At 44.7% G+C, this 27,011-nt stretch overlaps 1 protein-coding gene across 2 annotated transcripts in view; it reads left to right on the top strand.

Moving 5' to 3' along the window:
- Positions 1-4,845: 4,845 nt before the first annotated feature.
- ATG4D (autophagy related 4D cysteine peptidase) overlaps positions 4,846-27,011 on the top strand; it is a 276,305-nt gene continuing 254,139 nt past the window's right edge. Inside the window, exons 1-3 of one of the 2 annotated variants that reach the window (XM_069604074.1) lie at positions 4,846-4,936; positions 6,598-6,895; positions 12,682-12,765. In XM_069604074.1, coding sequence (XP_069460175.1) covers positions 6,673-6,895; positions 12,682-12,765 — 307 coding nt within the window. In that variant the 5' untranslated portion in view covers positions 4,846-4,936; positions 6,598-6,672. Of the gene's footprint in view, positions 4,937-6,263; positions 6,367-6,597; positions 6,896-12,681; positions 12,766-27,011 lie in introns of those variants that run through there. The other variant, XM_069604075.1, reaches the window with a different exon arrangement.

Genomic DNA, 27,011 nt, shown 5'->3' with positions numbered 1-27,011 from the left:
TGGGGCGGTAGGCGTGGCGTGGCGTGGCAGGAGGCTTTTTCAATCCCTAATTTTGATTAAACACTATGCCCCATAGCCCCCACCCCTCAAGCAAACACTATGCCCCATGGCTCCCACCCTCATGCAAACACTATGCCCCAAGGCCCCCACCCCTCAAGCAAACACTATGCCCCATGGCCCCCACTCCCCAACCAAACACTATGCCCCATGGCCCCCACCCCTCATGCAAACACTATGCCCCAAGACGCCCCCCCTCAAGCAAACACATTGCCCCATGACACCCCCCCTCAAGCAAACACTGTGCCAAATGACACCCACCCCTCATGCAAGCACTATGCCCCATGGCCCCCACCCCTCATGCAAACACTAGGCCCCAAGACACCCACCCCTCATGCAAACACTATGTCCCATGGCCCGCACTCCCTAATCAAACACTATGCCCCATGGCCCCCACCCCTCATGCAAACACTAGGCCCCAAGACACCCACCCCTCATGCAAACACTATGTCCCATGGCCCCCACTCCCCAACCAAACACTATGCCCCCTGACACCCACCCCTCATGCAAACACAATGCCCCAAGACACCCACCCCTCAAGCAAACACTATGCCCCATAGCCCCCACTCCCCGACCAAACACTATGCCCCATGACACCCACCCCTCATGCAAACACTATGCGCCAAGACACCCACCCCTCAAGCAAACACTATGCCCCATAGCCCCCACTCCCCAACCAAACACTATGCCCCAAGACACCCACCCCTCATGCAAACACTATGCCCCATGATACCCACCCCTTATGCAAACACTATGCTCCAAGACACCCACCCCTCATGCAAACACTATGCCCCAAGACACCCACCCCCCAAGCAAACACTATTCCCCATGCCACCAAGCATGCACCATGCATACATACTCATACAGACCCCAACGCCCCCACCCCTGCATTCAAACTAACAAGCATACACCATGCACCCATACAGATTCGAACCCCCCACCCCCAACTCAGCACACAAACCCACAAGCATACACCATGCACCCATACAGACCCGAACCCCCCACCCTCAACTCAGCACTCAAACCCACAAGCATACACCATGCACCCATACAGACCCGAACCCCCCCACCCCCAACTCAGCACACAAACTCACAAGCATACACCATGCACCCATGCAGACCCCACCCCCAACTCACCATACAAACTCACATGCATACACCATACATCCATACAGACCTGAACCCCCCACCCCCCAACTCACCAAACAAACTCACAAGCATGCACGCATACAGACCCGGACCCCCACCCCCACATCTCAACATACACTGATAGTGCGCACAACAACAACAAGCATTCAGGCAGACCCGACCCTTCCAGTCCCCCCCCCAGCATCTCAACATACACTTCACTTGCACACAAACACATTCAGAGAGACCCGACACACACCCCACCCCCGCATCTCAACACACACTGCACTTGCACATCAACACATTCAAGCAGACCGACACACACCCCACCCCCGCATCTCAACACACACTGCACTTGCACACAAACACATTCAAGCAGACCCGACACACACCCCACCCCCGCATCTGAACATACACTGAACTTGCACACAAACACATTCAGGCAGACCCGACCCCCCCCCTCCGCATCTCAACACACAATCCACTTGCACACAAACACATTCAGGCAGACCCGACCCCCACACCCCCTCCGCATCTCAACACACACTGCACTTGCACACAAACACATTCAAGCAGACTAGACACACACCCCACCCCCGCATCTCAACATACACTGAACTTGCACACAAACACCTTCAGGCAGACCCGACACACACACCCCCTCTGCATCTCAACACACACTGCACTTGCACACAAACACATTCAAGCATACCCGACACATCCCCCACCCCCGCATCTCAACATACACTGCAGACATACAAATACAAACACACCCATACACACCCGACACCCCCCCCCCACCTCCACATCTCAACATACATACAAAAACAAAAAACACAGTCAGGACGGACCCGAGACAGACACACACACACACAAACATACAGCCGCCCCCCCCCCATGTACTTACCCAGACGTGCTGGAATGCTGGCGAGGCTTCTGGCACTACGGCTGGCGTGGCAAGCAAGGCTGAAATGCCTTCCGGCATCAAGCCTTACTGGCTACGCCAGCCGTAGTGCTAGCACTCCATTGGTGCAGCACACACGCACTACGTGGCTCATAGGAGCTGCGTGGTTCGTGTACACTGAACCAATGAGGGCCAGTGTTTTGTCCGGCCCGAAAGACAACAAAGACTTTCCTAATGGAGGGCGGCCGATGCTGCTTGCGGGCCGCCCTCCATTAGGAAAGTCTTTGTGCCTCGCGGGCCGGGCAAAACGGCATGGCGGGCCGCAACTGGCCCGCGGGCCTTAAGTTGTGCACCCATGATCTAGATTCTCCGGATGCAGCCACAGTAGTTTTCCGTGACCTATGTGACTCTTTCCCTCACTATTCTTCCCTCCGCCCTGACCCACTCTGCTGCACATACCTTGGAAGCGCTCATCTCTGAAGATATACCTCTCTCTAACCCTCGAACTACCCCTCTCTCCTGGTCTCCTGGTCTGACCACTCTCTCCTCTTATCTGGAGATCCTTGGGCCCCCAGTGTTGTCTCTGCCCGCACTACCAGTGTCCTTCTCCGTCATTCCACCCCTGCTTTTGACTCTTATAACAACTAACCTCCATCTCTCCATCTCTAACACTCTGGACATCCTTGCCCCGGCCATGAGGATCTGCATGAAGCGTGCCTCCAAGTCCAACTCTTGGTATGACTCCGACTTGGCCGCTCTGAAACTCAAGTGCAGAGTTGCTCCAAAGGCAATATTGACTCACCATCCGCTCTAAGACATGAGCTCATGCCCAAGCCCACATTTCCATACATGCTAACATTCAGAGCCACCCGGGAGGGAGATTTCCACAGGGAAATTGGGAGACCTACATTTTCCCATAGGAATGCATTGGGGCTACAGTAATTTTAGGTGGGAGAATGTGAAAAATAGCTATATTTTTGGCCGAAAAATCGGGAGTCTCATGCCTAAATCGGGAGGGTTGGCATATATGCATTCCTGGGGCCACTAATAACATGGCTGAACTTTTCAAAATCTGCAAGGAACTTGCCAATCCCACTGCAGTCTCCTGTTCCCTCCCAGGATCGCTGCACTGCACTGGCCTCCCACTTCTCCACCAAAACTAGGGACACTGCTCTCCTCTACTTCCCTCCCCAGAACACCTCTGCTCTTGCCTCACTTGGTCCCCATCTTGCCCTCCCCCATACTCTTCTTCTTCTCTCCCATTGCACTAGGTGAGCTCTCTAGAGTAGTCTGCTCTATGAAATCTCCTCCAAACAGGTGCTCGACTGCTCTTCCAGAACTATCAAGGACAACATCTCCTCTCTTGCCCCTGTCTTGTCTGACTTCTGTAACCATTCCTTTGCTACTGGCTCTTTCCCACAACCCCTCAAGCACTACCTTGTGCTCCCTCTCCTGAAAGAAACGTCTGCTGACCCTTCATAACTATCACCCAATCTCCATCACCCCTTTCCTGGGCAAACTCCTGGAGATGTGGGTCATGACCCACCACACTAACTCTGCTGGCTGTCTCCACAACCACCAGTCTGGCTTCAGAGCATCCAGAGGCACAGAAACTGCTCTCCTGAACACACGTGAAAACAAACCAGCTCTCAAATCTTGATTCCAACTCTCCCTCTGTTCTGATCCTTCTCGATCTTTCCTCTGCCTTTGACATGGCCAATCATGCCATCCTCATAAATCGTATCTGTGATACCCTAGGCATCATGGACAGGCACTGGCCTGGCTGACCTTCCTTTCTAACCGACCTTCCCAAGTGCAACTGGGCCCTTTCCTCTCCACCACCTCGCTCTCTACCTGCAGCTTCCTTGGGGGCTCTATCCTTTCACTGTGGCTTTTCAATATCTACATTTCCCCTCTGACCCACTTGATTTCCACCTTCTTTCCTCACTTCCGGTATTATACTGATGACACACAGCTCCCTCCTCTTCTTCCTCTCTTATACCTGACTGCTATTGAGGCATGGCACTCTGCTAATGATCTCTGCCCATAGGCACTATACACATGTCCAATAAAATAAAAAATAAAACATACTTGCCAACCCTACCGATTTAGGCGGTAGGATACCGCTTTTTAAGCAGTCCTACCGTCTACCGATTTAGTGGCAACAAATACCGATTTTTTCAATATTTTTGAAACTTTAAGATTCCTACAGATTTTTGGTCACAGAATGTTGGCATGTATGATAAAATAACAGGTCCATACATGCCAACCTCCCGATTTTTCATTTAAAAATGGTGCTGTTTTTTTACTGTCTCCCACCTAAAATAATTATAACCCCAATGCAATGCTATGGGAGGAATACATTCTCCCAATTTCTGTGTGTGAAATCCCCCTGTGAGGGGCTCCTGAATGTTAGCTTGTCTGCAGGTTATTTGGCCCTTCCTACTGCTTCACCACTGGTGTAACTTCTTTTTATTACCCTATCTTTGTCTCCTTATAATGTATGCAACACACAGGAGCCTCAGCCTGTTTTCCAGTGTAAGCAAGGGGTGGGAAATTGGGAATCATGTTGATACGTCCCCCGCACATCTTCAGCCGGGTCTAGCTTTTCAGCACCGCCGCGCTTTCATTCGGAATCGGATGCACCCTGCGCGTTGCGTGAGCGTGACGTAGATTAGTATAGATTACGTTTTATGGAATGTTGCATGGAAGTCACGTGACGAGGGCGCGTTACTGGGTCCGTTCCTCTAATGGGAATTTATCTGTCACTGTCAAAGGAATGGGCAAGATGGCCGAAGACCCCTCCACTTTGCGAGGAGGCACGGAATACATTCTTTAGCCAAGAAGGTAGTGATGGGAAGGAGTTTGGGCTCAAATTATGCCCCCGCCCGACTCCGAATAGTTCCAGTACGATAACCTCTTTGCGGGTTAAGCCTCAACGCTCCTCTGTTAGGAAATGGGGCTCGAGAGAGGTCGCAGAGGAACTGCAAGGTCTAGGCAACAGCTCGGTGCGGGAAAATGGGTGCCACCCCTTGCCCCCCCCCAGCTCTAGGGTAGAAGCCAGGCTGCCTGGCGCCCAGCAGGGGACGGCCAAGAGCCGCTGCCCTGTTCAGAGGCAAAGTGCATTCCAGCTCAGTAGAGGGGACCGATACCCCCACCCCCCCTCTATAGGGTAACAAAAACTGCACGCAGACCGTTTGGGGATGTATAACCTTGGCAGCCTGCCACCTACATGAATTAAGTTGCGGAATAAACTATCAAAGGCAGAAGTACTTGGCACCACGCGTATGACAGCCTTTAATTATGACCAGAATATGCATTAAAATGTATCATTATGAAGATAGGCCGGTTCCTTGGCATTTATTGACTTATGAAGACAATGTTGTATTGTTTTCCCGCAGTTTACTCTGTATTTCTGACACCAAACGTCCCGCCCCACTCCCCCCCTTTTGACTTTAAATCAGCAATGTATCCCACGTTGCCCCCTTTGCCCGCATCCCCACTGGGGAAACTGTAAGGAGTGCCGCGCAATTGCCACTGCGCCAATTCAGGTTTCATACCCATGCCTGTACTTCCTCAGTCCTCCGCGGTGCAGTATTTTTTTGTTACTCCTTAATTTTAGAAAAAAAGATATCTGCACTGCATTCCTGCCAAATGTACCACCACATGCCCTCATTTCCCCGAACTGAGAGGGGGTATCTGCATCTTCAGAGCTGGAATGTACCCATGTTCACTCCAGCAGGAGAATCCGCTCTTTTCTCGAAACGGGTCAGCAGCCCTTAGCCATCCTCTGCTGGACGACAGCCCCCCACCCCCGTTTAAAAGTCCCCCTTCCTCCCTTCAAAATATCCCCTTTTCATTGAACTTATCGGGGCATTATATCTGCGCGACGTCCCTGGTTGATTCTGCTTCGTGAGTGGAGCCATGTTTACAATGGTTGATGGTAACCTCTAGGGTTTCAAAGCCATAATCGTTGCGAACCGGTTTATCGGCACACGTTAATCCGCCGGTGTTGTAATGGGAGGTGTTGGGCGCTTGGAGAAAGATCGTTAATTAACTTGGGCGGGAACAACAGGCCTATTGGATTAGGTCTGTTTACTCGGGTTACATCTCTGCGATGTTCTGGGAGTGGCTTTGTTGTCGCTCAACCATTTTAAAATCGTGTATTAGTTCGGTACACTCCCATGAGAAACGGAGCAATGTCGGACGACGCTAGCATACGTTGATGGGAAATTTGGTCTCATCTGCTGCTAACTGATTTCCCTGATCTAATCTTGGTACTGAATTCGCCGAATTTCACATTGCCAAGAGGATATTTCTGCCTTCTTTTTTATCAGAATGACTCCTGGACATTCTTGAGCCTTAGACCCTTCTTGCAACTTCAAATACGTAGCAGGCGATTTCCACACTACTTGTGCACTGTGCAGCACTGCACATTAAATACAAATTCCATGACATTGAAGCTTTTTACCTAATATACTAATTTTGTTTTTCTCTTGTCCCATCAGAGTTCCTAGCAATGCTCCTGCTGCATCTCGGACAGGTGCCACGATTCTGCCCGGCCTCGTCACGACGGAGGATAAATGCATTCTGTGGCCCCCAGCTCTCTGCAGTATGGGAATGTAACCCAGGAAGTGGCCCTACACCGAGCTGATGATGGAATCAGACCTGCAGTCCGAGCTGCTGTCTCGGAGAAGAACTACAATGGGACCTTTGCCAGGACGGAGACCCCGCAGACGGGAGAACTTGACGAAGTGGACAAGATTAAGAGCAAGTTGATGTCTGCCTGGAACAACGTGAAATATGGTGAGTGAGAGCAGGTGCTTCCACCATAACATTCCCTTGGGCCTGTGCTTTCCCTGTGTTTGCGGGAGTAGACCACGTTTTTTCTTTATAATGTTCTATAAAGTAGGAATGTAGTTGGTAGAATGCTTTCTTTGTCGACCGGATCAGTCTTATGTTAATGTTCTGGGTCTTATACCATGCACACTGTTGCCACTTGCATGGTCTCTTGGTGCTCTGGCGGGTCTGCAAAGGAAGGAGGATTGTGGAGTTTGCTAGTGGGATTGAGAGAGAGAAGAGCAAGAGAGCTTTGATGTGCTGTTGGCAGCTTCAGTTCTGCCTTTACTTCTTTTGTAAGCCATGCTGTTTATTTTTTATTTTAAGTCTGTTTTATTGCACAATCCTTATGGTCCACCACTTGTGGGTACTTATCCTGTAGAGGTATAACATCTCCCACTTCTGATCCAAAAGTAGCTTCCCCTTGGCAGGGCCTCGACTCCCTTGCAAGCGTCTTGTAAAGCCGGCATGCTGCCGTCAGCTCCGACAGGAACATGAGCAAACTTTGTTTTCCACTTCATATTCGACCTCTCTTGCTTACCTGCCATGCATAACAGCGCAAGCATATCCTTTCCCCCTTCTTTCCCTACTTTGCCTGATCAAGTCTTCACCGCCTGGGGACCAAAGAAAAAGCGCACCGCAGAGGAAAGAAATAACACAGCTCAGCCAGGGTTTGAAACGCCCCTTGAAAATGAAAACCTGTCCAGCGTAGTTTTATGTTTTTGGAGCTCAATCCCTGCGCGTGTCAGTGTGAATTTATTTTTTTTTTAAATTTGTTTTGTTAGCTTTAATTCGACAAAAAAGTAATACACAGATATCAAAACCACAAATGCAACAACATCGTATCACTTAGCTCATAAATCGCTTCCAATCGGAAAACAAATTCATCATTTTGCCAGAGAAAAAAAATGAAAGCAGGTTCAACATTTTACCAAAACCGACAGCTAATGCAAATGGGTTTCTCTACCCCAAGGCATTATTCTACTACCTTAGCCTTTCTCGTGTGTATTTTTCCTGCCCAAATAACTAGTAGCAGCAAAAACAGCCTCTACATCTGCAGTGTCCAGGCATATTGCCATGGCATCACCTACTGAATGCAGGCGCGACTTATTAAAAAAAAAAAAAAAGAAAAGGCTTCAGAAATCGCATCCTCGGCCTTAGTGACCGGACAGAGTAATAAGTAATGTTGAACAGTCTCCTCGGGCTCGCCGCAAAGAATACAGCATTGTTCCATCTATGCCAAAATGCAGCAATTGGCAGAATTCCAATACGGAACTATAGGTATAGAGCCCTTTCCCACTTAAGGGAGACGTAATCCAGGTACTCTTCGCAACCTGCCTGTCTCTTGATTATAAGAGATCGGGCCAGCTGTTCTGAGGCCCTGGATTTTCCCAAAATGTCCTGCCGGGACTTTGGCCCTGCTGCGCTCTTAATCACTACCTTGGAAACGGATGTAATCACTGAGGGATTTGACCAATACTTAACCCAACCCCCAAAACCGAGAAAAACCCAAATTCAGGTGAACAGCCCACAAGAGCTGCTCCCTTTCGGGGACAAAACATCAATAACTGCCTGATTTCATGTTTCATGGGGTTATTCTTGCGTCCAGGGTGCATTCAATTGCTGGGCCCATTTGCTGGCAGCCAGCCTCCGAAACCAGATTGTCTTTGCATCCTCTGGTCCCCCGTGATGTTCCCTTGTGCCCCCACCATTCTCGCACACAGGTGTTGCCTGTTTTTGCTTGATTCTTCTACCCTGCTCTCCCCTCACCACCCTCAACCCTACTTCTGCAGAGTCCTGATGCATTCTGGTTTCACTATCACCGTCTTGTGGCCAATGCTGGATTTGACATTTATGGACTTCATTGATTCACAGTGCATCACCCTTTCTCAACTCTCATGCTGGACTTCGTTTGCATCTTGTACTCATGGTGGCCCTGAATCATGATGTTCCCATCTTCATCTTGTATCCTGGCTTGCAACATTGTTTTACTACTGACTTCTGCAATTGTATTCACTCTCCCCTCTTGCTTCTCCACTCTTTTTGACTGCTAACTCTCTGTTCTCTCCTCCTTTCCCTTCTCCCTTTCCTATCTCCTCCCCTTAGTTTCTTCTATGCACTTACTCTATCAGAATTGTACCTGGACCTAGTATGATAGCAACCTCGTCTGTCTCCTCCCCTAGTATGATAGTCGTTTGTTTTGTTCCTCCCCTACCTTTCTCCACCCCTCTCCCTCACCTTGTTTTTCTCCGACTCTACCAGAATTGTTGTCAGGCCTAGTATGGTATTTGCCTGTCTGTTTCCATTTCCTTCCCACTCTCCTCTCTGTTCCGGATATATGCCTTAGCTCTTGCACTATCGGAAATGTCATCAGGCCGAGTACGATAGTTAATTTCACATCCCTACTGTTCATGGTCTGTAAGAATCTCATTGTATTTTCCCTTGTTCCCTCCCTTGCAGCGCTTTGAAACACAGTTTATTTATATAGCGCTTATACACAATCATATAACTAGTGGTGCATGCATTGAAATACAGATTTTACGAGAGGCAGTTAAAGGCATCTCCTGGTGATGTCTCATCTCTCATATAATTGGCCTTAATTAAATGTAGCTGCTGGCAGGTATTGGTGCCAAGCTAACCATGCTATGCAGGCAACCATGCTAAATGGCTGCCTGTAATTCTGCCCTCTTAAGGGATTCATCAAATGCAAGCTCTGTTCTCCTCAACTGTAGGGCACACAACTGTTTTTTTTTTTTTTGTCTTTGTCATTGAAAGTGTGTGTGTTCGATACTCAATACTAGGGCATTAGAATGAATATGTAAATAAGATCCTGTCTCTTTAATTCTGAGTATGGTGTGATTGCAATTGACAGGTGGTAAATAAACGCAGGCATTGCAGTGAAAGAGGAAAGAATGTTTTTCAGTCTCTAAGTTGGGCAGAATAAAAGGTGGGACCGCTCTATTCGTGCCATATCAAGCCTCTTAACCTCACAAGGTCTCTGCCTTTCATTCATAATGTATGATGCATTGTAAGGTATACCTGGGTTATTGCATGACCCCTCCAACCTTGTTTTCGTTAAATCAGCTTTTCAGACGATACTCTGCCACGTTCCTTTCAACTCTGATCTTTCGCTCTCTGCATTTGGTGTGCTAGTGTCCGAGCTCTATTCTGCCTCACCAAGGCATAAGAGTTGAGGGAGAGCGCGCACGTTTCCCCTAAATCGAGTTAAAAATACGCTGATAACACTATCATCAAGGAGAAAAGACACCAGCTGGCCTTTCCGTTGGCCAGCACACCGTTTGCATTCAATTCTGAACAATGATCTGTTTTTCCAAGCACCCTAGGTGGCGAAAGAAGGTGCATGATTTGGAGGGCACAGGCTCACTTCCACCATGCTTTGCTCCCATTGCATAGAGAGATCCAGACTGCCAATAAAAGGTGGCTAGGAAAGGGTTCCACCTGTTTGGTTGCTAACTGATGTCTGATTAAGCACAAGCATAGGACACTCCACATACCCCATTCATTCTTGAGGCAATACTCAACAAAAACGTGTGAAATGGAATCAATATTATTTTCCATTTAAATCGTCGAATGACAGTCCTTGAGTATCCCCCGTTTTTGCTGTGTACAAACACTGTACGTATTGAATGTTTCTAAAATATATCAAAAAAACGCTTTCATATTTTTTCATAATTTCATGTAAAAAACAAAATGTGTTGCTAAGGGCCAGGGTGCAAAAATAAGTTGAGTCACTAGCCAGCCATAAAGAACCTTAATTCTATACATAGTGCACACCATTTCTTACTCGCCAGCGGGGAGTGTACATTTTGAGCCCTGTTAAAATATGCCCGTTATGTAATTTAAGCAGAAACTGGCAGCATGATGCAGGTGAGCAGCTTTTTAACAAAAAAAAATAAAGTTTAGACTGTATACTTTAAGATGGTGGTTTCTGCAGAACTCGAGATCGTGAAATGTACTCGGTTTGCCGTGTCATCGAGTCAGGGTTTTAGAACGCATCGACAAAGCGGTAGTCCTAGTCATTCAGGGAAGCCTTGGTGAGTTTGTAAGCTGTGCACACAGGCAAACCGCCAACTGTGAAACCTGTACAAAAAGCAGAATGCAGAAATTGACGGTGCAAGCTACGTGCCACCCATGTGATCTCGATTCTATAGATAAAAACCGCACACTATCTGTTACTCGCCAAGAGTTAAATATCACTACACCAAGTGCAAATTGTGTGCTTTGCAATAAGGGTCACAAATACACTGGGCAGGTATTTTTGCTCCGGTGGCTGGTGTAAATGACTACCGCTGTGGAACAAAGGCTACACAGTGGTGCAACCATATTTTAGATCTACAGCTGCCATTAGTCCACAGCACCAACACTGTCTGGGTGAGAAAACTCTCTCTCATGGGCACTTTTGCAGCACTTGCAAAGAGGCTGTGTCTACTATGCTACATTATAATCTATAACTGTTTTGTAGTAAAATTCTGCTGCAAGGGTTAAACCCTGCAGGCTCGGTATCCCACTATATAACCTACATGATTAACTTATTTGCTGCCATAAAGCTTTACTGAGCGGTTTTGACTAGCGAGTGATAATTATTTGATTTATTGGGCATTTGTATGGCGCCTATACAAAAGTGTTTCCAGGTGCCACAAGACAAAAAGGGGTTTGTGGGGAGCATTGGAAAAAGAAACAAACAATGACGGTTATATTGACCTTGTAACAATCCTACCGTGCAAAGAAGAGGTGATGAGTGCAGGAGGAGGAGGAGTAGAGGGCAGGGATGGGAGGGGGTGAGTCCTCCAACACAGGTTGCACTTCCCCTTCAGATTAGGTGGCAACATCACTTGGGTCAGGATACAACCCTCCATGGTGTAGTTGGCAGAGGTGTGTCCGCAATGTACCACCTCCTGCTGGTTCTAGCTAAATTGCCTAGGTAGCCAGCTTACTTGGGTGACCGAGACCGCGTTGGGCCTGGTGATGGATTTTTTTCTCATTCATCAGTGTGCATCTAGGTCTTGCAACCAGTTGGACCGATATTTCACTCGAACAAAACTCTGGGTTTGGCACCTTAGTCTAACTGGAAATATGCCAGAAAGCAATAGTGCATGTCTGCATGTGTAGAATTGAGGTGACGAGTGTCTTCGTGACTTTTTTTTGGTAGCTGTCAACTCTCAATGTTTACCCCTGTTCTTAGGCCACCTGCTGATCGTCATGCAAAAAGCAAGATGCTGCACTGCACTCTTCATTTCAACAGAGATCTGTCAAATATTTTACACCTAGTAACTGTAGATAAACTTTGTTATTTACCTTTAACAATCCTGTTTGGCTGTCCCTATTTGAAACAGTTACTACCTATTCTGTTTCTGTGCCCCCACCCCTTTTACACGCCAGAGAAAGGTGCCTTGGTTGCTCGACTATAGCTACCCCAGGTGGACTATGGTCACTTGGAAGACCCAGCTTCCTTTCATCAGGGGGATGATATTGAAGCACCGTTCTAGAGATATGCTACCACAGTGTGTAGAATTGCCTGAAGTGGCAGGTGTGCTCTACAAACACAAATATTACACCAGGACTTCTTGTGTTACAGAACTGTGACAGCACAGGGTTGTCCATGTTTGTGCTTAACTACACAGTCCACGTTTTCAGATGGTACAATATGTGAGCTAGAACTGCAATTCTTTCTAACCCTGCAAAGGTTACTATGGTGATAGACTAAACATTCTATTTCTGTTTTTATCTCCCAGGTTGGAGCGTCAAAACAAAAACTAGTTTCAACAAATCTTCCCCTCTCCATCTCCTTGGACGTTACTACCTCTTGGACCATGAAGGTAAATGCTGAACACGTTACTGCCTTTGCTCCATCTCATGCTTTTAGTGTTTGCTAGGAGGGGCCACTCGTTAAAGGCTTCTGTCAAATCTTCTTGTGCTATCAACACTATGATGGGATCAAAACCGTTCATGTCACCAAAAAAGAACTGTACGTAAAAGCCACTGGCATGAAAACGTTACATGACTGTTGAATGACTTTCTGATTGCATGGGCTTTCACATTTGCTTAATTTCAGACACTTATTAAATCCTGGATGTTTGACATTGCTTTTACAGCATGTAGTAACCTTAGCCTTCACATCGAACGTTTATGTTTTGATGATATTTGTTAATAGACGTCATTGGGTCGATGATGAGAATCTATTGTGGGGGCTGTATAGTGGGTCTCCAGTAGATGTGGTTTACCTCTCTCTGCACACTTGTGACTATTGGGCAGGTTCCGAAAACATTGTCTCTATGATATTTTGGTATTCAAGCCCCATCAACCGTAGTCACCATAGTCCATGTGGAGGGATTTTGGAGGTTGTGATCCTAAATATCTGGAGAGCTGCAGGTAGCAAACCCTTTCTATACAGGTTTACAGAAGCAATAATTGATTCGGTTCATAGGGAAGTGTTGACACTGGGCTCAGGCTGTTGTGGTTCCCTGTCCACAATGTTTATTTTAAACACTGGGGAGCGAGGTCTTTCTGAGGTGAGCTTATATGGCTCTGCAGAACACGTTCTGGTCTTGAGCATTGTGTAGCTGCGTGATCTAGATGGAGGAGGCACTATATGCTTATTTACTGACTGGAGCAGCAGGGTTGCCTGGTCAGTGATCAGGGTCATTCTCTTGATGCCATAAGTGGTTTACTGCAGGTTGGTGAAGGGAAATGCATTGGGCAGTGCAATGCTGGTGGTTTTGTAATGTTTTAATGCTGCTTCGGAGTGCATATGTTTAGGTACAACAGGTACCTTTTGTGTAGCGAAAAGATCAGGAACACTGTAGGCCATACCAGATGAGTATTGATTTTTACCTATTGTCAATGTTGAAAACGGGTGTTTTTAAATTATAGTTTTTTTTAGAAGAAGGATGTTTGATCCAGATCTCAAGAATCGTTTGACAACATAACTGTGGATGTTCTGTTGCAGCCCTTGTTCCAAATTGCTTTGTGATCTCAGCAGAGTCTTTTAGAAACATTCCCTAAACCTAGCAATCTTGGCTTGCAAAATCTACTAGCCTGCATACATTGACGAGGAGATTTCATGAAAGGTTCCGTTTGCAGGGTACTTTACCTTGCTGCAGAGTATGGGGATGTTTGAAACTTTTTTTATTTAACATTTCAACAAACTTGCATTATGTAATTTGTAGCAATTTTAGCTTCTAGGAAACCTTTTCCTCCTGGCTGACCCCAAAATGCGCTCTCTAATTATTTGGAAATCGTACATGTGTTACTCTCCTGCGTAATTGCATGGAGAGTAGCATTAGCCATGTTGGGTTATTTCCCGAGACAAGCTCTGGCAAGTTGCTTGGGTGGATGTGCCTTTGCCTGCCTGAAGCATGATAGATGCCTGAGAGTCCTCTGTAGTCTGCAATCCTTAGGTCTGCCAAGGAAAATGCCTTCAAAAGGTTGTGGGGTGGCCAACTGATTGGCTGGCAAATATTCGAATGGTTCATGGGTCTGTGACTGAAGGATGCCGTCCATCTCTTGCCTCCAATTTGGGCAGAAAAGCTGACACTTGTGGCTTGGGTCTGATTCTGAAGCATCGAGACGGAGGACTGACTTGAGGGCAATAGAAGCTCTTCAACAGCACCACTTGAGCACCAAGAAACCATAAGATTTTTGGTACCCACAGTGCTCCTTTCTATCTACTGGCCACAGCTAAATCTAATGTCCTGAAGGCGATTTTGTGTCTCCAGCTTCCAAGGCTCGTCTGTGCTGCTTGACCATGGAATCTGAGCACTGCACCCTTCTGGTGACCCGGTGTAGTTGTTGGCTGTACTGGGCCTTTTTGTTTTATGTTCCAATGGTGTAGTGGGACCATTTTCTGGAATGTGTGTGAATATGGAAACCTCCAGCGGGGTGTCCCATTGTATTTTGTGAAAAGGGTCACTAGTGCGCCATCTCTGCTAATTGGACATATAGCTACTGTTTCTTCATTTGTGCTTAAGTTGGTACTTCTGAGTAACACAAGAATTGAGGATGTGTTCCTCCAGCATGAGTGTTTTACTTACCATACCCATCTGGCTAACTGTGGCAACCTCTCCTGCTGCTGCTTCTTAGGCTACCTTTGAAGGCTCTGGTCCTCTTTTTCGAGCTGACCTCTTGGCATGGATCTGTTGTAGGTCTCCTTACTTCCCTTTGATGACTCTGCTGATGCAGAACAGAATCGCATTAGACCCCGGTGGTGATGTTGCTATGCTCCTCCGGAAATCTCTCGTCCGGCAGAGTGGCTAGTGGAACTTTGTGACTCTACTTCTTTTGGGCAGTCTTACTCCTCCTGCCCCCTCTCCCTACTTTACTATTGGGCAGTGTGTGAGGCCCGGCCACACATTAACATTTATGAAGTGAGATCTGTTTTGCCACTTCATGTATACTGAGTATTTATTTTTAGTTTTATTTATTACTTTTGAATAATTTTATAAACCATATTTACATATGTTGTGGTGACCTTTCCTATAAAGTGCATTTTTTAATCTTTTTTTTATTCTTTCATTTTGAAGCTTTGCATGGACTGCTCAGCAGTGATAACTAGCAGAAAATACCCTGTAATCTAAACACTTTTCTAAGTTGTAAGCTATTAGCTCGGGATCAAGTATCTCGCCCCTCAGTTATCCACATACACACAGCACACTATTTCTTACTTGCCAATAGCGAGTTAATTTTGAAGCATGTTGTATTGTATCATTTATAGACCCCATATTACAGCCATAGGGGCTCCATGGAAGGCGAGGCTAACGAGGAAGTAGTCAGATGGTGGAAGAGATGTCTCTAATGCCTTGTGAAACTGACGTTTATCCACGTCACAGAGCTTGGGCAATGGAATTCCACAAACACACCACTTGAAAAGAGAAGAAATATTATTCCCTTTGTGAAAATCATTCTGTAGGATCGTAAATTTCGGGTCATTTGCATTCGAATTTTCACTGGAAAATGACTGGTCCTATTTGATGTGATGCGTTGAAGGTTGCATACTAAGTCTTCATTTTTATTCTTAACCTTTAATCCTGCATATGGGTGAACAGTTGTGCCTCTGTGGATGGCAACATGATCTTTGCCACACTTTAGACCATACCATATTGAAGATTTGTGGCTATGGGCAATCTCGGCGGTATACTATCGGGTCTTCTAGCTTTCTTTGTGACCAGCTGCTTTCTTTCTTTGACTTGCTTTTCGCTGTTGGTACAGTTGTTTTATAGCACAACTATGCATCTCTTCAATGGCCAACGCGATTTTTCTGCTGACGGAGTTGGCATAGAAGAATATGTTCTTATTGGAGCTCATTGTTTTCTTCCAGGCTGACTTGAACTACTTAGAACTAAGTCTTCTGTAGTAATCTTCCTCTTTTGATCGCTCAAGGTTTGTTTTTATTAAGCTGCACCATACATGAGTTGTAAAACCAGGTTTTCTTATTTTCCCCCCGCTGTTTGTGGTTCTACACATTTCTTCACACTCCTAAAGTTGAGGCAGATTAATTGTTCTTGCCAAACGACCAACACTAGAAAGCCCCACAAGGAGATTAATTCTGATGTAACCAATTCCATTTTTGATCATGTTTGAATTCTGCAAATAACCAATAACCTCACTTTTTCTTTATGGGAGAAGAAACCTTTTGTTTCTGGCTTCTTATATGAATTGTCTTGATGTCCTGTATTTGAACGGATTAATTAACATATGACTTTTGTCCAAGTCTGTAGCCCTACATTACTTGCAAAGACAAATAAGATATGACTTGATGACAATAGGCATCACATGCACGTGGAGTGCACATTTAAACATGCATCCATTCCGTTTTGACACCAAGTGCATCAAAAATATGATGGAGCATATTGATAAATTGGATAGGCGGACATTTCTTAAAATGATTTAGAATTGTGGCATTCTTAAATTCCTGAGCGCTGTGCTAGTTAATAGGGAGCTGTCTTATCAGTTTGTTATTGGATGTTTTGTGGAAGACTTTCGTTTTTGGGGTTCCCATGCCCCATTTTCTGAGACCCCTAATCATGTTGCTTTCTCCCAAGTGATCTTTGTGGTCAGAGAAACGTCTACTGATTTCTTCCTCCCCTGCAACCCATTTTCCTATGCTATGTCGTATTGTAGCCCAAATGACTACTGGAGCAGGGCTGCCTTTTAAGGGATGCATGTTCTTTACCATTTGTAAGCTATTGGTGGGATCAATTTATTTTTCTCACCCATTAACCTATTCTAGGGGAGAAGAAGCTGGCTAGCGGAAGGAAAAACAATTATGTCAACTATATTTTAGCGATATTATTCTGACTGGTGCTCTGGCTAATTGAAGGAGTCTATTTGTTATTTTGGATACTTTTGCTTTCATCTGCCCGGCACTGCGAGCAAGAACGAGGCTCCTGTCGGCTTTCCTGCGCTTCCTGGAGGAGGCGGGGCTACAGCGGGCACGTGACTCATCACGTGACACAGGCCGCCCACAAAAGACCGAGGCTACCACCCTTGCGGCGTTAAGCCCGACAGGGGTAAAGGCCAACGGCTGTTGTGCGGCTGTCTGGCGCTGTACCATCTGGAGCTCGTATTACACGCCTGAGCAGCTCGGTGAGGATATACGCCACCCACAGGTCTTCTTCAGGATTATAAAAAAAAAAATACATCAAAACAAGCGGAGTCCGGAGACGAGTTCTGTTTTCTGCAGTCCGGTGCACGCTATCACATCCTGGTAGCGGGCTGAGCTGCAGCCATAATACAATACAAAATGATGACTACAATATTGAAGGAGGGACCGCAGACCCGACAAAAATCACTGTTACATCGAAGGAAGCCACCGCAGAGGCAAAATAAGGAGGTAAGCCTGTTGGACTTGTCTGCGCCGAATAATTCAACTGGGTCAATTATAAATGTGGACAGACTGGAAATCAGTCGACCGTTGAAAGGCATAGTGCCTTCCTTAGCCTATTTGTCACAGACGGTTGTGGGTTTCCCGCAGCCGGAGACTGCTTACACGGGAAATGAAAGTAATGATGCCATAACACTTCCTCAAAATATGCATCTAGACAATCTTAAGAGCCGCATTGTTGAACCGGAAAAAGCCTTTTCGCCCTCGGTCTACATTGACGCTTATGAAACCCCACAAATCTCTCCCTTTGAACCAACTGACCTCGATTTGTTGGGTATTAACATTCCAAATGTGCTATCTCAGACCAAAGTCTCATTGTCTCCCCCCCTGGCAGATCATAGAAGAGCAGGAATGCAGTCCGCACCTTTTTCTCCAATGTTTCCACTTGTCACAAAAAACATACCTATGCCTTCAATACCTTTCAGTACTATGAAGGTAGTTGATTTTAACCCAGTTAATGAAATAAATTTGGGTGGGGGGGCGAGTTTTGATTCTATGCCGACTGAAATGCTGAATGTAATGTCATCTGAAATTGCCACAGCGGCGGAGAAACACCTTTAGTCAAAGGGTCTGCCTTGAGGCCGTGGGCACAAATAAAGCACAGGCACTTCAGAGGCAAACATCACAAGACTCATCCAGAGGTAAGAAACCTACAGAAGTACCATCGACTGAACTCTCAGGACGCGAAGCAAGGTTGGCCACAAGGCTAAAAGCCGACTTCTTAGCAACTTATGAGCGTTTAAATGACAGCTTTCGACAAAATCAAATGGCACATTCATCTAGAAAAGAACCCGCAGACAATGAATTAGTAGGGAATTCATCTTGGAATACATCATTCAGGTCTGAGGGTTCCAGGTCAGCTGTAGATAACTTGATACTTCAAAAATCGGATGTAAACTTGGAACCGGTAGGCTCAAAGGATGTAGAGGCCAGAGCTGTCATGAGTAATTCCAAGTTGACTGGTCGGAGCAAGGAAAAGAGTCCCCCCTGGAGAGAACCAAGATGTCTCTGAACAAGAAAGGTCTGAACCCCCCTCTAAAAGCTCGCTATCCACAGCGGCCGGAATATAAATCCACAATAATGTGTTGGCCGCAACATCAATTGCCTTATTACCTTTTATGAAATTGTATGAATCCCTGCATGATGCTGTGAGTGACCAATTGACGCTTTTGGCTTCTGTAAATGCCAAGATTTCAACATTGGAAACCTTTTCGCAAGCAATAACGCACAGAATGGACTATGAAGCTGAAACATCCCTAAAATGGCAAAGCAGACTATGCGAACTTGCTCGCCAGGCAAATGGTGATAATGCGGGCTTGATTGATGTAGTAATCGAGTGCACAAAATGGATGCGTCATAATAATCCAACGAATAGCCGGACAGGAAGCGCAGGAGCTGATGACTTGCCTAGATTACCATTATTGACTGATCCATCAAATGGTAAGCCCGGCGTGATTCCAAAACCTTGTTTCAAGCCCTCAGGACTGTCTAGCTGTAATATGGGCACTGCGTGTCCAGTCAAGGTGCAAACGAATATTGAGAATAATGTCCTTGACGTAAGTGACAAGGGCTTGAAACCAAATGAAGCGAGCAAAAAGCAAACGTCGCGTGTCCAGCTCAACCCCCTGTCCCAGCAAGAAGCACCCGACAATACCGATAAGGGTGTCGTGATTATAGCATCGGCGGAGCCGGAGCTAGCACAAGGGGAACGGTTTTCAGGGCCAGACGTGGAAAGAACTGTCTCAGGAAACTTATCTGAAATACTCTCATTTGGGATCTTTAATAAATCCACAACAGCAGAGAAAGTGAGCCAAAACCAACCCCTGGATAAAAAGAGAGGGGAAAAAATCTTAGACGCGCTCTACCCAGAGGCAAGTGGCCAAACGCGCGCGGAAAACGGGCAGCAAAAAATTCATACGGAATTTATCAACACCGCCACGCCTGTCTATGTTTCAACGTCAGGCGAAACAACCAAAGGAGTCTGATAATGCTATAAAAGAAATTGAATCAACGAGAGTGCCTAAACGGTGCTTGAAAAGAACAAGAGACTGTTCAGGTTGTAATGACGACGAAACATCTGAGTCATCTATTGACTTATGTGATTTTTCAACCTACTCAATTGACGACGACGAAGAAAAAGAAGTGGCTGCCCCTACGGTGGAAGAATTACCGGGTGACACGAGTAAGGCCAAAGAGACTCAGCCTAGACCGGGCCTTCGAAAGGTCATTCCACCACAAGTAAGTGGGCAAGCAAGCAAAAACAATAAAAAGGTGCCTCTACCTTTGCCAACAAGTATGGAAACAGAAGAGCAGAGCAGTAAATTGCCAGCTGTCCGTGACCAACAAAATGACATGTGCGGCAAATTAAATCCGAAATTAACAAGAGCACAAATTGAAAAGCTTGGCAGAAATTCTAATTTGGAAAACACAGAGTCGAATGCTCCATTTGTGAGAGGCATCTGGAAAATACAAATCAAAAATGTTCTGCTAGAAAAAAAGAAGTAAATTTGAATCGTCGGAACATATTAAAACTTTTACAATGCATTCCAACTCTCCGAGCTACCAAATCAGACGACATAGCGGTAGTTGAGTATATGTCTGAAGACCATCTGGACTGGGTAAACTTGCATCTTAATTCCAGCACGTTAAAGGAAGCCGTAAAGGATGCTGCTGCCGACTTTTTGTTCTTCGGCTTCGAAATTATATGTGCTGATGCTCAGGACGTAGAAAGCTTTCCCTATTCTGCTATGGAACAAACAGGGAATGAAAAAAGAAGAAAAGAACTGTGGGACCATATGAGGATAAAGCGATCATCGTGCCAAAGACACGCAAAACAAACTGGACAGTAGCTCAGCGTGGAGGGATTGGGCATTAACAATCAATTAATGTCATGGAACACACAAGGCTTTTCCCACCTTTTTGAAGGTCAATGGCAATTAGCGGACAAAACTTCAATTATATGTTTACAAGAAACATGGCTACGTGAATGCCCAGTGTGCGATGGATATACTGTCCTTCTCAACCCGGCAGGAAAGAACTTGTTTGGCCGTCCTTTCTCTGGTTTGATAACCATGATAAATAACAGTGAGGACTGGTAGATTCTGTCAACTAAGAATCCAAACATGTTTGCACAAGTCACGACAATTCAAAACTCCAGGTCCTTAAACTCCAGGGACCAGGTGACTCTGATAGTGAACATTTATTGGAATCCAGCAATGATATCACAATCAAGATTCATTTCTGAGGTTATGTCCGCAATTGACGAATGCTTACTCTCATATACTGATCCTGCAATTATAATATGTGGGGATTTCAACTATTCTTGGGTAAATAAACCTCTGACAAAAAACATAACAACTACATCGAGGAGCAACGAACATTTGCAGGATCGGGGTGAAAGATGGGCAAATGAACTTGCCCTTAGAGACCGCTCTATGCTAAATGGCTGCACTCGTGGCGACATCCCCCCCAGGTTTTACCTGGAAGAGAGGGGATTCCATGAAGACGCTCGATTATATATGGGTATCTAGGAACTTTTTGGAACAAATAATCACTCTCAAAGTCACCGAGACAGAAAAAAGTGACCATGACGCACTAATGCTGAAATGGCTGAAAGTTCAAAAAACAACCTTGATAAAATACCCAGAGAGGATTACCATAAACAATGGAGCCAATAGGCTACATCTGAATGTACCAAAGCTGGTCAAGATAAAATCCCGTTTTGCTAACGTGACCGACATAACGGCAAGGATAAATTATACATTGTTACTACATCAATACAAAACGAGGTCCAACAAACGAAAAGGGCATGATGTCGAAGTAAAACATACTTTTAACCCAATTATAAAACGAGAGAAGCAAAATCTTCGGAACGACATCAGGCTCTTAAGAAAGGATCCTAACTCCTGTAATAACATACTAATTCAAAAAAGAAAACAGCATTACCGAAACTGGATGAAATCTTTCAATTTGATTCGAGTCCAAGCCCAAGCGGAACAGATGTTGAAACTTATTCTGCAAAAAGATAGTAGACATATTTGGGAGATAATTAACACCGGTGGGATTAAACATACTTATGCAATGTCAAATGGAGTAAGTGGAGCAAGCTGGGTGGTGCATTTTACTACCATATTTGATGATTGCAACTGCATTAAGGTTCCCCAACTAGTGCTCCCTGATGTAAGATGGAATGTGGCAGACTCAGAGGAAGATATTAAACAGGCAATTCAGAAGCTAAACTCTTCCAGAGCAGTCGGCCCCGATGGTATTTCAAACATGATGCTAAAAAACCACAGCTCTATATGGGCAAATCTGATGAGTATCCTATTCGAAAGAATTGCTCTGGAAAGAGTACTGCCTGATTCTTGGTCCAAGGCGGTGGTTGTTCCGATATTCAAAAAGGGTAATCGGGACGATCCAAACAACTATCGCCCGATTGCCCTTTTGGATACAATCGGGAAAGTATTTGGGTCCTTTCTTCAGAAACGTCTTGCTCACTGGGCTGAAGAAGTTGCAGCTGTTGATCGACGTCAAACCGGATTTACAAGAGGTGTGGGGGTTGAGCTTAACTTGGTGCTCTTGAATTGCCTAAAACTAGACGCACTGAGGCGTAAGAGAAAACTATACATCGCTTTTATAGATCTGAGTCAGGCTTTCGACAGTATAAATCGCAACCTGCTGTGGAAAAAACTTTGTGCTTGGAAATGTCCAAGTGAGCTGCTGGCCCCTCTGATTGCGCTACATTCCAACACATCCATTACAGTTCGGCTAAACGAGCAAGGCGACTTATCTGATGAGATATTGACAAAACGAGGAGTCAAACAGGGTTGCCCTTTGGCAGCCCAGTTATTTAAGCTCTTCATCTCTGATCTACCTCTAACATTAAGTGAATTAAGAGTCTTTCCTCCGTTGGTGAATGGTCATGAACTAAGTTGGGCTGTTTACGCCGACGATATTGTGTTTATGGACTCTACTCCTATTGGACTGCAGCGCCTGCTAAATGAATTCCAGCAATATTGCATGCAAAATGACCTACGAATTAATATCAAAAAGTCAAAAATCATCGAGGTGGGTCAGAGTAAATCAAAGAAGCCAGGTAACTTTGAATGGAAGATAAACAATGAACTTCTCGTGATAACTGACAGTATAAGATACTTAGGTGTTTTGTTTAACAACTCAATTCGAGAATGGGAGTGGCTTCAAGACTTGGTGGCCCGGATGAAAATGTTTGCATTACAAGGGGCAAAATTGCATGCAGCATACGGAAAATTCACTCTAAAGCCGGCTCTATCATTCTACCTTCAAAAGGTAGTTCCCGCAATAACTTTTGGGAGTGAAACATGTTGGAATCTTCCAGAAGACCTGTGGGACAAGCTCGAAGGTAGCTTTTGGCGTAAAGTGTTGAGATTACCAAATAGCTCATCAATTGTGGCAATACGATATGAGCTATGTATTGAGGCCCTATATGGAACTGTTCTGTGGAAATCCATCTCCATGTTTAGGAAAATGCGGATGGAGACGGTAGTAAAACCCTATGAAATACTACACTCTGTTTCTGAACATTCATCTGCATTTTTATTAAAGGAGTGGGAGAAAAAACTACTTCTTGTATTAGAAGATGCTGGAGTTTCTGTAGAGACTGTAATACTTCTCCCCCAAATTGCGAAGAAAAAAATTCGTCACCATAATTGGCTAAGAAATGAAGAACGCCGAAATAAACTGACAACTTCTTTGGACTTTGGAACTGCGCTAAATAAACTTGATGCAATTCCAAAATACTTGGAGAAATTTCCATCACAATACCATCGTAACATGTTCCTGCGGATGAGACTTAATCTATATAAAACTAGGGAGATACAGCTCCTGAGGCATGATCCATTGGTGCAGACGGCAGAATGTAGATTCTGCAAATTTGGCCAAGAATCGGTGAGACATCTAATATTGGATTGTGAAGCCATTACAGCGCAGCGTAGTCTGCATTTAGATCGTTTTGCTCCCTCGTCAGGAAACATGGATTCCTGGTGGTGCTACCTGATCGCAGGTTTTAATACTCAGTTAACCTGCGCAATAATAAACTTTATGGATGCACTACAGTTAAACAACTTGGAATGTAATTAGTGATTTTAGTTAGTGAAGACTTTGAGGACTTGAGGCACAAATGTAACAAAAAGTTTTTCTTTCTTTTGTAATAAACTGTTACAATTTTTACCCTAGGTTGATTTGATCACCCTTCACGTTGTGGAATAGGCGGGTGGCAGCTCTAATTGAGTTTTGGCTTTTGAATTGTGCAGCCTGTTTACTGCATTAGTAGCCCAATGTACTAGTTTGATAGACATTGGAGTACTAATATACTCCTAAAGTTTGTTTTGGGCCCTCACTTTGAGGGGACCACATGGCAGGCCAAAAATTGCACTTTTGCAAACATGGGCTCACTGCAAGCTCTGCATCCTCTATTGTAGTTCAAGCTGACCTCTGCTGGTATCCTGCCCCAGTAAAAATCCAGCATTGGTGGACCTGATTGTTTGTTAGTTTATCAGGCCAGCCTGATTGCCTATTGTGTTATTGGGGGGGGGGGCTGGCTTAGGCCATCCTAGGTGTGACTGTACAAATCAAGATGAGAGCCTATGCATTTCTCAGTTTGTGTGTGTATATACTAAATTGCTGGAAGGTTTGTCGCAAAGCTAGGTTTCTGACTTTCTAGCACTTTCTGGGCGTTTCCTTGTCCTCCTGGCTAGCTAGACTGGATTTCCTGTGCTGGAATTGTTTTTGTGTAGTTTCTTGATTTAATACTGTTACCCTCCCCTATTGGGAGTATCCAACCAACATCCAGTCGAGTCACAACTGCTCTTTTCCTTAGTCTTTCTGTGTCTCCTTTGCTAATACTGTGCGGTTCCTCAGCCTGATTTCAAAAGTGTATTTCTGATTTTAAGTAATGCAGTCCATAAAACGAATACAAAATAATCAAACATTTTATAAACCATAAATTCAAAATAAAATACAAAAAAATAAAATAACACTAATTACTTTGACATACTGTGTCCCTATTAAGAGTTGCTTTATCTGGTATAGAACATCAATAACTTTTTTATGTGTCTCTTAAGTATCTAAAATGTGTCCAACCTAATAATGGGGATTAAATATTTCCCTAGTAAAAACTACGAGGTACCATCACAAACGTGAGCCGGTTGGTGGAGCTAATCTTACAGTTCCAATGTTTGATTAATTACGCAAGTGGAAGTCTGTTGGTCCCCATTAAATGATAAATGCCTCTTTCATGGATTTTCGTACCAGTAAATCCACCTGTTCGAATGATGTAGTGTCGCAGTGATGGCTCGGCTCCAAGTCTATGTAATGCCAAATGGACTTCTTCTTTTCTATGATCTGCATTTATTTATTTTTGCACACTAAAAAGCTCAAGCTCAGTGCTTTTATTTTTGTTTTTTATAACCATTGCCCCTACAAGTAATGGGGCCATAAAAACTGTAAGAAAGCTGAAGATGCCGGTTATTTTAATACAATGTAGCCAGGGACTACTAAAACCAACATCTGAAATTACCAAATACCGTATAATTCTATGAGTAAGGTGAACAATTCTATTTTTCCATAGTCTTCTCCATAACTGTATGGGTTTAAAATTGATTAGATAATTGCTATACTATAGTGGGAGTGGTATTGAGATTATTGCAAAACAAACAGCTATGTCTGTTTCAAGTATGCAATACGTGCACCGTTTGTGAAATCTTTGATGTTAAAATGACTCCTACTTCCCAAAGTTCTATTAACTGTGTCTTAAACTAACTATCGGTCCCTAACAAACATGCCACATTTCAATGAGGAAATCGCACACATCTTAAATGACTTGCAAGGTCCAAATTGCCCTACCTTATTGTTGGAGGCCTCAACCAGTGACGTAACAATAGCACGGACAAGGAAGCTAATGCTCTTCAAACTGCATTAAACAACTTTGACTGACTACCTTGTAGTCAACAACTGGCCCACTCATGACAAAGGGAACATTCATGATTGGGTTGTGGATAAGAACCTTTCTATAAAATGATTGCACTTATCTGGTCAGACCATCATTCAATAGTCTTTAAAACTCTTTTTCAACACCCGATTCCGAAATGAAAGCACCCACAAACTGGTTTCAAACCGCAATGTCAAAAGAGTTACTATTAATAATTTCAAAGATTTGTTTGTTTGAATCTGATAATGGATGCCTCATCAGATCTTGATACCTCAGCAGTCATTGTTGACTTTTTCAACCTTTCTTTACATTCCATGTTAGACAAAGTAGCCCCTTATTAGGAATAAATTGGTTAGAGAGAACACCTCCCATCAAAAATTGTACACCCAGGAACTGAGCCTAATGGAAAAAATGCAAAAGGCAATCTTAGTCAAAATGGCAAAAATGCCCTCCTGAAGCAATACAAATGGCCTGGAAAGCCTTGGACAAAAAAGTATAAATTAGCAATATGTGACGCTAAGAAACAATTCCAATAATAACAGCAAAAAGCTTTTTGAATCGTAAAATCCTTGGAGGAGCCCAGCACCTTGTCTACACTCGTGGCTCCCATGGACGAATATTGGCTAAAAATTTTTTTTAAAATCCAACTTGCCTTTGAAGCATAAGTTGACGAGGCACGTTCTAAGATTAAACACAAACTAAATAAGAACATGATTATCTCTCTACCTCCCCACAAATCAGCCCTCAAGGAGGAGTATGCTAAATTTTAAATTCTCCCCAATCTCTCCTTTAGACATGATGAATACGCTTTCCTCTCTACGCCCCTCGCAATGCCCGGAAAATGTGATACATTTTTTTTATTTTAATTTGTTAGCGTTTTTTTTTTTTTTTTTTTTTTTCCCGTAACCTCGTCATGCAACACAAAGCAATCTTTGCTCCTTTCGTTGTCAGGCTTGTAAATTCCTCATTTGCCAGCAACCAGGTTCCTGACTCAATTTTTTTTCAGTGCCACACCCTTGGACAAGAAACCGGGCCTTGACCCTAAAGAACTAAGCAACTTGCGTCCTATTACTAATTGCAATTGTTTGCTAAAAATACTGTACAAAAGCGCTACTAGTCAACTCCAGTCTTTTTTTTTTTTTTTGTTTTTTTTTTTTTGAAGCAAACAACAACCATTGCGCGCAATCTGGCTTTCATCCACACTACAGCACAGAGAC

Source organism: Ambystoma mexicanum, chromosome 3q (genome assembly GCF_040938575.1).
Source record: "Ambystoma mexicanum isolate Mex_15411 chromosome 3q, UKY_AmexF1_1, whole genome shotgun sequence".
Lineage (NCBI taxonomy): Eukaryota > Metazoa > Chordata > Amphibia > Caudata > Ambystomatidae > Ambystoma > Ambystoma mexicanum.
This window is presented reverse-complemented; position numbering and strand designations above follow the sequence as displayed.